The sequence below is a fragment of the Mytilus galloprovincialis genome, chromosome 2, assembly GCF_965363235.1.
Source record: "Mytilus galloprovincialis chromosome 2, xbMytGall1.hap1.1, whole genome shotgun sequence".
NCBI classification, from domain to species: domain Eukaryota; kingdom Metazoa; phylum Mollusca; class Bivalvia; order Mytilida; family Mytilidae; genus Mytilus; species Mytilus galloprovincialis.
Window position 1 is genome coordinate 72,694,269 of NC_134839.1, and position 11,838 is coordinate 72,706,106.

Below are 11,838 nucleotides of genomic sequence, written 5' to 3' on the forward strand. Positions count from 1 at the left end.
TTCTCACACTCTCTACATATAGATTTGATTAAAACATTTTTTTTGTGTACTATTTTCTTAAATTTCTATCATTGCTATTATCTAGTTTATGATGGTTTCTTGACTTGTCTTGTAGGGAGATTTACTACACATATAACTACACATATAACAACGAAAGATTTTCCCTTGCTTTTAAAAAAACCAGATATCCATGTTCATAGAAACAGGCATGATTCACCAAGAATTTGCGTAAACATTTTTTATTACATTGATTTCAATATGCTCAATTTTCAACTGCAAAACACAATCCACATGTGTTTCTGCAATTATCTCGAAGATTTGGTTGATTGCACAATTCATCTCTGTCTGGATAACTACTGCAATCTTCCCATAGGTCTATACAACCTAGAAAAAATGAACATTCACTATATTCCTAATACCCTGATAACTACACACTGATTTTATCAAATAGAAAAAGGGAGAAGGTTTGGATCCATTAAAACGTTTAATCCCGCTGCAAATGTTTGCACCTGTCCTAAGTCAGGAATCTGATGTACAGTAGTTGTAGTTTGTTTATGTAATATATACGTGTTTCTCGTTTCTCGTTTTGTTTATATAGATTAGACCGTTGGTTTTCCCGTTTGAATGGTTTTACACTAGTAATTTTGGGGCCCTTTATAGCTTGTTGTTCGGTGTGAGCCAAGGCTCCGTGTTGAAGGCCGTACTTTAACCTATAATGGTTTACTTTTTAAATTGTTATTTGTATGGAGAGTTGTCTCATTGGCACTCACACCACATCTTCCTATATCAATTTACTGCATACGGTTTGAACATTTTTATATATTAGTAGCTTGACATGGACGCTCTAGACTCGTTTAAAAAAAATAAAATTAAGATAACTATGATCAAATGTGTTTAGGTTAAATTCACAGAATGATATTCAATCTCAAACATATGATTCTATTCGCCTAACTTGTTCAAACCACTGGTACATATAATCGTATCTCTGCATAACTGATTGATAGAACCTCTCAAGTGAATTTTAAGGTATAACAAAACTCGATTATCAAAAGCAAAATTATTTATGTTATATATATAAAAAGACAACACATTTATAAAATATATACCTAGATCTGTACAATCTGGTTGTGTAGGTGTTGCACTATCTACAAAAATGTATAGAAAAAAAAATTAGATATCTGAAATACTGTAGAATAAAAAAATGTCAAACATATGGTTATGTTCTATAGTTGAATGTACATCTTCATCAAGTGAATACTATAGTTGATTTTGTTTACGTTTTATTTTCTCAAATGTTTGATAAAGTAATAGATTATTACAATACTGCACATCAGCCAATTTGCCAGACCTTGTCACTTAAATGGCTTATAATATGTCATTTAATAAATTTACTAGAAATATACAAAAAGGCTTCAAAACCTCTTGAAAAAGATGTAACATTACGACAAAACATTAATACATTGTATACATTGCTCTGTCGAAGATGTTGGTGTTATAAGATATGCAAATATGTATAGAAAATAGATCAATTACACGAAACACCGTATAATCAAATACTCAAAATCATTTAGCCATGTTTTATAGTTCAGGGATTGACCTGTTTGATTTTTATAACTCGAGCGTCAGTGTAGAGTCTTGTGAAGACCGCGTCTGGCGTACAAATGTTTCAGTCTGGTATCTACGATAAATTCATTTTAAACCCCAGGGTCCATACCGCTATGGTAGCGGGCTCCTCACCGAGGGTATCACAAGCCCAGTAGTCAGCTCTTCTGTGTTGACAGGATGTTTTATTGATATGATTATATTTATAAATTATTTGTTTACAAAACTTTCATCTACTTTCGAAATACCAAGGGTTTTCTTTCCCCGAAATATTTATTATCTTGCCCTTTTTGGAATATATTTAGAATTTTAGGCCCTCGATGTTATTCATTTTCGTACTTTGTATTTTTACTTATTTATATTCTAGCGTCACTGGTGGGTCCTTGGAAGACGAAACACGCATTTGGCGTAAACACTTTTGAACCCGGTGTCTTTTATAAATTTATATTCATTCTCATCAAAATAATACTACAGTTGAATTAATTGAAGTTTTATCTACTCTGCAAATGAATAAAGGATAATGATAATATCGTACATCAGCCAAGTAGGAAGATCTTTGCCTTTGAAATGACATATACTATGCGTATTTTTTTTTTATTACATTTTCAGTTAACAAACTATTAGAAAAAAAATATTGCAAACCTATTGAGCTGACCTTGAAATTAGACATTTCAATTAAAAATCGGACTACATATGAATGCATTCCTGGACTGAATACATATTTAGGACACAATAAATTTCAACAATGCAATTCATCCTGAACATGCATGAACTATTTACCTCTAACCATTAAGAAACCCAAAATTAATCAATCATTATTACGACATAACAGTTATAACATATATACCTTCCTCTGTCGAAGTTGTATTTGTTGAATGATCTACAAAAGTGTAAAAAAAAATTAACCATTTAAAACACATGAATTAAACATCTAGATATATTATATGTTTCATAGCTCAATATTCATCGTCAGCAATGTAATGCTACATGCAGTTGGATGGTTGTTATTTTATGTTTTTGTAATAGTCAACTTCCCAAATTCTAAATAACTTTAATGGGGTACTAGCTGTCCAATATATGTTCACTGACTTGAATCAAATTCTCATATTTGATTTAAAAACATGAAAAACATTTTTTTTTATCCAAATTAAAAAAAAGACTGAAATAAACAATTTACATGGCATAGGCTAGATAATATGTAACTTTGTTTCATGTGTAGTCTAGTTTTGACACCATATAATTAACTATTGAATTGACCTCCAAAGATCTCCGACGGTCATGTAACCGATATAAACATAAATATAGATATAAATAACAAGCGGACTCTTGCAATTGGATATTTTTCTTGGTCTGTTTATTTTATGTTATAGATGAAAAATATATGTTAATCATCGTTTTTACATGTATAAGAATGATTTTTGTGGATCGAATCAGTCAATCAAATGATTTACAATTGTTTTATTTCAACGTTGACATTCTTTTCCTTTAAATAATCGAACACGCACACTTTTCATGCGTTATCGACCTCTAGGTAAGGGGTTAAATAGAAGTTCACATGAATACGGATGAGGTCGTGTTTTCACTTGCAAGTGAACAATGCATCATCAATGTTTCTGAGCTTATTTTGTCAAATGAACCATACTGGCTGCGAAAACCGAATTATTATAACACTATTTCAATATCATTTATTTAATGATTGAAAAAACATAATCATACTTTAGATTTTTTATATATCTTATAATTAGTGCCACTTTAACTGGAGATCTATTTCGTGTGTTGTTTTTATCAGGAAGGAATACAATTTTCATTGACATTGAGGAGCCTGTAGAAAGACCAAATTTATCTGTGATTGATGTGAAATCTTTATGTTTTTCAAATCTTTTGAGTATATTTTATCTGTTGTTGAGCTATTTGCTTATTATATCAATACATGAAGGTATTTAATTTTATTGAAAATGGTGTTAAGACATCTATATGTCATCTTCATTTGATGATGCCTTGTTTGTAAGAATACATTTTGACCGATAAAAAACCAAGATGTAAACACTTGTGTTAAAATTGTGTGATAACAGAATAAGGAATTGGCAAATTGACTATTGTGGAAACATGTTTCTTTCATTATCTTAAAACTGTACATCAGCTTAAAATTCAGTACTTTGGCACGCATTGTATGTGCTTCTTAAATTTCAAGATGAAACATTAATAAATAGTTACAAGCAAAGACTTAAGCATCTTTAGACAAATATAATAATATGACAAAACATTTATAAAAATGTATACCTGTCTCTGAAGAAGCTGTGGGTGTCAGTGTTTCTTGATCTACAAAAATGTTTGAAAAATATTAATCAACTTTCCGAAAGACGGTAGAATATCATAGTTTTATTTTCTAGTTCAGTTTTTCTAATAAGCAATATAATACTATAGGTAAATAGTTTTAGTAATATTTTCTCAATTATCTAAAAATTATTCTGGCATGATAAGAATTCTGCACATCAGTCAGTAGTCAGTACTTTGTCAGTGACGTGACTTATAAAGACAGTTGTAGTATAGCGCTATTCAAGTTAATACTATAGTTGATTTAGTTGTCGTTTTATTTCCTCAGTTGTTAGATAAAGTATTATTGATTGTATGAACACAACACATCAGCAAAATAGCTAGACCTTGTCACCTAAATAACTTATAATATCTCAGTTAATAAATTTACAAAAAATATTCAACAACTTTTGAAAATAATCTAAAATTACGACAACACATTAATAAAATGTATACCTTGTTCTGTCGAGGCTGTTGGTGTTTGTGTTGTATGATCTAAAATTATGAATAGAAAACAAATCAACTACACGTAACACTACATAACCAAATACTTATAGCCGTAAAGTTATGTTTTATAGTTCAATGATTGGCATGTTTGACCCTTTTGTTTCAAGCCTTTTTTTATACGAAACGAGCGAATTGCGTAAAACTGTTCAAGTCTGGTAAATTTGATGAGTTGTTCGTCAAATCCTGGGTCGACTGATGTCAAGATAGGTCAAAGTCCCCCACCAAAGGTATCACCAGTCATGTAGTTAAGTAATATATAAATTAAGTGTTTACAAAACGTTTATTTTTTCGAAATACGAAGGATTTTCTATCAATTTTATCTTATCATTCTTTGAAATGATTATGCAGTCGAAAAATTTAACCACGATTCGAATCAAACGTTTCAACAGCCTTAAGTTATATCACCTTATAATATTGCATCTTCAAATTAAAATTGGACTACATATGAATGGCTGGACTGAATACATACTTATAACGTAACTTTCACCCATCCGACAACACATTTATGAATTAAAAATCCTTACCTAGATCTGTCAAATCTAGATGAGTTGGTGTTGCACGATCTACAAAAATGTAAAGAAACGAAATTACACAGAACAAAAGGTTCAATATAATTAGAAAAATATAACCATAAGACAAACCATTATAAAAATATATACATGTATATACCTTGCTCTGTCGAAGGTGTGGTAGTAAGTGTTGCATTATCTACAAATATGTATAGAAAATAGATAAACTACCTGAAACACCAACAGAATAAAATATTTCTAACCGTTAAGTTATTAATTATAGTTAAATTATTGGCCTGTTTGACGATTATTATTCGAGCGTCACTTCCGAGTGTTTTGAAGACGAATCGCACGTCTGGCATTTTAATTGTTTAAACCTGGCATATGAAATGAGTTTATTTTCAATTTCTAAGTCGATTCATCTGCTCGTCAACTTTCCTCCCCGAGGGTAACATCAGCCTAGTAGTCAGCACTTCTGTGTTGACAAAATGTGTTATTGATATGGTTAAATTCATAATTTTTTTCTTTTCGAAATACGAATGATAATAATGCTAGACTTAATACATATTTAGAACGTAACTTTTAACCATACGACAACACATTTATAGAATGTATACCTTGCTCTGTCCATTCCGGTTGTGTTGGTAATGCACGAGCTACAAAAACATATAGAAACATATAATAACTGAAACACTTTTGAATTAGATAATGTTTTATCGTTGAATGCTTTTCTTCAGCAAGATATGACTGCAGTTGAATTGCTTGACGTTTTATTGTCTTAAAGGTTTGAGACTGTATTATTGATTATTGGAATACCGAAAATAAGCAAAGTGGTCAGAACTTTATTTCTGACATTAATGATATCCTGCATTTCTTAATTTTCAAGAACCTCAGGTTAATGTGTACTCAAATAGAAAATCGGAAAATATTTCCTTAGCTACTTTTAGAAAAACCGTTCAAAACTTTGGATATGCAATGTTCTTTAACTCCGTACTTTATCTGGCTTTTATATCACTGATGATTCTTTTGTAGACGAAACGCGAGTCTGGCGTAGAAAATGTTAATCCTGGTTTGCATGATGAGTTTATTAAACTTTTGCAGCCAATTTCATTAATGACGTTTATCATAGAACTGTGCACGTATTTTGATATTGGAGGGTGTCAAAGTTTAACATCATATCTTTTTTAATACAAAATTCGTGAATATTACTTGCATTTCCTGTGATGACACCACTGGACTTCATGTATGTTTAGAAAGCTAATTTTCATAATACTACACATTTAAATATAATGTATACCTGACTCTTTCCAATCTGTCCACATTGTTGTTGTAGGTGTTGCATGATCTACAATAATGAATCGAAAATAAATTATCATATCTAAAATACTAAAGAAAGAACTAAAAACTGAAAATCAGTGCTTTACTTATTCTGGACGATTTACATTCACATTATTGTTATACTTGTGAAATTCGCGAAGAAAGTTCGCAAGGAAAAATAAGTTGGTAGCGTGTTTGATAATAAAACATCTGAATGGATTGTCGTTTTATTTTCCAACTTTATTGAGATATTACTTCATCTTCAAAATGATTTCTGACATGCATTTCTGAAATAGTCTTTAAAGACATATCTATGATTATCGTTTAAACTTATCTATAGCTGTTCAAATAAGTCAGCACTTTATAGTACTTGAATATTATTTCGATTTTGACGACATATTTTTATATTTTAACAATTGCCGAAACACATAGATATTAGAAGAAGTGCCAATGAGACAACTCATTATCAAAGTCATAATTTATAAAAGTTAACCATTCTAGGTCAATTTACGGTCTTCATGCATACACTCTAATTAAAGTAATGAACTATGTTGAAATATCACAAAACTAGTGACATAGCTTGAAATACCATGATAAAATATTTTTAAAACGCATACCTGGCTCTGTCGGGGCTGTGGTTGTTGGTATAACGGGATCTACTAAAATGTATAGAAAATCAATTAACTCTTTCGGAACTGCACTTGGACATGACGTTACTAAGTTGTTAAACTTGTGTCTGATGCATTTGTCATTTTAAACAAGAAAAATATGTTACAAATATAAAACAAGAATGTGTCCAAAGTACACAGATGCCCCACTCGCACTATCATTTTCCATGTTCAATGGACCGTGAAATTGGGTAAAAAATATAATTAGGCATTAAAATTAGAAAGATAATATCATAGGGAACATGTGTACTAAGTTTCAAGTTGATTGGGCTTCAACTTCATCAACAACTACCTTGACCAAAAACTTTAACCTGAAACTCGCACTTTCATTTTCTATGTTCAGTGAACCGTGAAATTGGGGTCAAAAGTTTAATTTGGCTTTAAAATTAGAAAGATCATATCATAAGGAACATGTGTACTAAGTTTCAAGTTGATTGGACTTCAACTTCATCAAAACTACCTTGACCAAAAACTTTAACCTGAAGCGGGACAGACGGACGAACGAACGGACGAACGAACGGACAGACGGACGGACGGACGAACGGACGCACAGACCAGAAAACATAATGCCCCTCTACTATAGTAGGTGGGGCATAAAAAAACTAGCGCCCACAATCGGCAATGTTAATCTTTTCAAAATTGAGTTACAATCTTATAATATAAACTAATTATTAAAGTTACGTTAGCTATTTTCGACAAAACCTTTTTAAATTTAAATATGATACAGAAAATAATATTAAAAATATGCGAAACGAATGTCATACACATCACTTTGTGGCTCAACTAAGGTTTCTTTGACATTTGACAAAGGCTACATTTCAAGACTTAGGTTTGAATAGTTTTAAATTTCTTAATTCCAAAGTTTTGGTTACAAATAAACCGTCTGAATGTTATTCCAGAGACACATGTTGTTTTCACGGGAATGTAATCATTTGTTGTAACTACTTATGGGTAAGTATAGCTTCAAGGAACCTTCATTAAAAGTATTTGCGTTTAATAAATAATACATTTTGATGGTTTAGGTCAAGTTTTTATAATGTACATATTTTTGAATTAAGGTAGCACTACAGTCAGAATATTTTTGACTCCAATCAACAGTCTTTAAAGATTAATTTCTCCAAAACTACTCAATGGATTTTTAAAATCTTTAACTCATTTTAAAGCTGAAATATAACTCTTTCTAAATCTATATATAAATTAATTTTTGGTTTGATTAATCTCAAAATATAGCAACTCCTTCAAAGCAGCTGACATTAATCCGTCTTCTTTCTTAACGTTGACAATTTTATTAAAATAATTCTGATGCTTACGTTCTGTAGGTATCTCGCATGTATGACCACATCCATTAAAACAACATTTATCTTGTCCCCAACAGTCACTGTTACTTGAACAATGTTCAACACATCTTGTTAATAACAATGATGGCACAGGACATCCAACAGAGTAAATCACTGCAAAACGATATGAAAGATACTATTATATACAGGTAGAACTAATGTGTTTTTCTAGGTTAAATAATTTGCTCCAAATTTAAGCTATAAATATATATGAGTCAACCAAAATATTAAACATAACCCGAATTCAATTTACCTCAAAAGTCTTTGGAAATAAATTAACTGAAATACTGTTAAATGACTTAAAGTTATGTTTAATAATAAAATGTTCATCTTTATTACTGTAATACTACATTCATTTTGAAGTGCTTTTCGTCTTGATTCATACCTATTAAAAGGACCTTCGAAACAACAAATAAACAAACTTAATAAAATAAAACAACGTATCCTTAGCGAACGCCTTATTGAAATTTTACACTTGTTTCTTTCTGCTTCTGGTGCACATCTAAAACGTTACTATAACCAAAAAAAAACCCATTTTCTATGGAAAATAAATTTTGATAGTTCGAAATTTATATTTTCTTATGGTAATTTTATTTGATAATTGCTTCCTTATAAAAGAGGCACGAAAGATACCAAAGGGACAGTCAAACTCATAAATCGAAAATAAACTGACAACGCCATGGCTAAAAAATGAAAAAGACAAACAGACAAACAATAGTACACATGACACAACATAGAAAACTAAAGAATAAACAACACGAACCCCAACAAAAACTAGAGGTGATCTCTGGTGCTCCGGAAGGGTAAGCAGATCCTGCTCCACATGTGGCACCCGTCGTGTTGCTTATGTGATAACAAATCCGGTAAATAGTCTAATTCGGTAATGTCACATTCATGAGAGGGAAGGGGATTGTAGTTACGACGTAAGGAACATATCCGATATCATTTGTGAAACGGTTATTCCATAACGGTCAACCAACTCGTGATGGCGTCCGTAAAATTTACGAAGGGATGATTTCAACTTCACCATTTGGAACTCTTGGTTTAATAGCTTCCTTGTGAGCAGCAACCCTCTATCAAGAAAATCATGATAGGAAATGCAAGCACGGGAACATCGTATCAATTGGGAGATATATACCCCGTATGCAGGTGCTGCTGGGATGTTGCTACTTAGAAATGGAAAGTTCACAATTGGAAAGCTGAAATCATCTCTTTTGTCGTAAAGTTTTGTTTTCAACCGACCCTCATTGTCAATTTCTAGATGCAAGTCAAGATATGAGGCCGACTTAACTGTATCTGTAGTATCCTTTATCTCTAGTTCGATGGGATAGATGCGTTCCACATAGTCACCAAATTTTGAATTATTTAGTGAAAGAACATCATCTATATAGCGAAAAGTAGAGTTAAAGGATATCGCTTTCTTCTTATCTTTCTTCCTAAGAAGTTCCTACATGAAGTCAGCCTCATAATAATAAAGAAACAAGTCGGCAAGAAGAGGGGCACAATTAGTTCCCATTGGAATGCCGACAGTCTGCTGAAAAACACGTCCTTCGAACGTAACAAATATGTTGTCAATCAAGAATTATAAATGATCATTGATTCTGACAAACAAATGCCGATTATTCACGTTTTGACCGCCGAAAAAACATGAAACATGTATTACAACTTATATTAATTGATTGATTCTCAGAAAAATAATTGCTAAAATTGTGTCACGTCTTCTTTATTTACAACGGTTTCAACACCAGCATGCACCTTTGGTCATATATCTTCGCACGTAGTCATACTTTCCTGTCTTTTAAGATTGTCCTAATTGATAAAGGTTAATACGATTTTAGCTTCGAATGCACACAATGCAATAGATAAAATTGAGAATGGAAATGGGGAATGTGCCAAAGAAAGAACAATTAGACCAAAGAGCAGATAACAGTCGAAGGTCACCAAAAGGTCTTCAATGCAGCGTGAAAATCCTCCACCCGAAAGCGTGCTTCAGCTGGCCCCTATTCAAAACTATATACTAGTTTAATGATAATGGACGTCATACTAAACTCCAAAATATGTAAAAGAAACTAAAATTAAAATTCATACAAGACTTACAAAGTCCAGAGGCTTCTGACTTGGGACAGGCGCAAATAAATGAGACGGGGTTAAACATGTTTTTTTTAAAAATCTCAACCCTCCCCTATACCTCAAGCCAATGAAGAAAAACAAACACACAACAATACGCACAGTAAATCTCGGTTTGAAAGAAGTTCGAGTCCGATGTCAGAATAAATTACAAAACAAACTAAACAGAGAGGGGCGAAAGATACCGGAGGGACAATCATAGATCGAAAATAAACTGACAAAGCTATGGTTAAAAAAAACCATAGAAAACTTAAGACTTAGCAACACGAACCCCATCCAAAACTCGGGTGATCTCAGTTGCTCCGGAAGGGTATGCAGGTGTGGCACCCGTCGTGTTGCTCATGTTATTACAAACCTGGTAAATAGTCTATTTCGGTAGGTCCCATTCGTGAAAAGAGAAGGGGGTTGTAGTTACGTCATAAGGAACATATCCGATATCATCTGTGAAACGGTTATTTAAAAAAATGAAACACCTATTATCAAAGGATTTATTCATTACTTACAAGTATTGTCTGCTTCACATGTATGTCCGCAGCCGTTGTAACAGCATTTGCCTTGTCCAAGACAATCATTGTCATTTGAGCACTGTTCAACACATCTTCTTGTTAAATGCAATGGACATTCACCAGGTCTATTGGCTGTGTGAATAAAACATAGATTGAACAAAAAATGTATTCTTGAGATCGAACATATGCAATGAGACCAAAACGGTAACAATACATTCAGCAACATGAATGTACTAATTACGTATGGTGAATCGTATATGGAAGCACGCCAATTAATACGTATATATTATTTATAGTACATAAACTGAAATACAAATAATTGTGCATCGTTGATTGTGTTTTAAGCATACAGTATACTATATATGAAGAACACTAATTTGCTTGCTTTTAAATAATACTCACAAAGATATACTTTAGTATCGGATATACAGTGAAAGTTTTAATGTATTTAATTTTGGATCCTCAATGCTCTTCAACTTTTTACTTGTTTGGCTTAATAAATATTTTGATATGAGCGTCACTGATGAGTCTTATGTAGACGAAACGCGCGTCTGGCGTAGTAAATTATAATCCTGGTACCTTTGATAACTATATAGATAAATTCCGACATTGTTGTCAAGATAATATAATTGCATGCGATTGTTTCACAAGTGAAATGTTCAGCTAACTTGATAACCAGAATTAAATCATCATTTTCAGCATAAGGCAATGTCTGTCAGGAATATGTCAGTTGTTTTCCATTCAATTGATGTGTTCGAGTTTTTCGTTTTTCCATTTGATAAGAGACTTTCTGTTTTGAGTTTTCTTTTATTTTTCTTGCTATTTTTGTATATTTTCTTTTCATTAATTGCACATACAGAGCTTTTCTATCAATTTTTATAAATTACTAACCTGTCACTAACGGGACATTGACTGGTGTCCTATACCCTGTGAAATATTATTCGAGATTTGA

At 31.9% G+C, this 11,838-nt stretch overlaps 1 protein-coding gene across 3 annotated transcripts in view; it reads right to left on the reverse strand.

The window, feature by feature from the left end:
- Nucleotides 1-223: 223 nt before the first annotated feature.
- The window catches only part of LOC143064334 (neuroendocrine convertase 2-like), a 28,671-nt gene continuing 17,056 nt past the window's right edge, over nt 224-11,838 (reverse strand). Inside the window, exons 19-31 of one of the 3 annotated variants that reach the window (XM_076237098.1) lie at nt 11,778-11,813; nt 10,884-11,018; nt 8,227-8,367; nt 6,866-6,907; nt 6,229-6,276; nt 5,549-5,587; nt 5,092-5,130; nt 4,947-4,985; nt 4,372-4,410; nt 3,883-3,921; nt 2,450-2,482; nt 1,120-1,145; nt 224-388 (exon numbers count right to left, since the gene is read on the reverse strand). In XM_076237098.1, the coding sequence (XP_076093213.1) occupies nt 263-388; nt 1,120-1,145; nt 2,450-2,482; nt 3,883-3,921; nt 4,372-4,410; nt 4,947-4,985; nt 5,092-5,130; nt 5,549-5,587; nt 6,229-6,276; nt 6,866-6,907; nt 8,227-8,367; nt 10,884-11,018; nt 11,778-11,813 (782 nt within the window). In that variant the 3' untranslated portion in view covers nt 224-262. Of the gene's footprint in view, nt 389-1,106; nt 1,146-2,449; nt 2,483-3,882; nt 3,922-4,371; nt 4,411-4,946; nt 4,986-5,091; nt 5,131-5,548; nt 5,588-6,228; nt 6,277-6,865; nt 6,908-8,226; nt 8,368-10,883; nt 11,019-11,777; nt 11,814-11,838 lie in introns of all 3 variants that reach the window. The other 2 variants (XM_076237097.1, XM_076237099.1) reach the window with 2 other exon arrangements.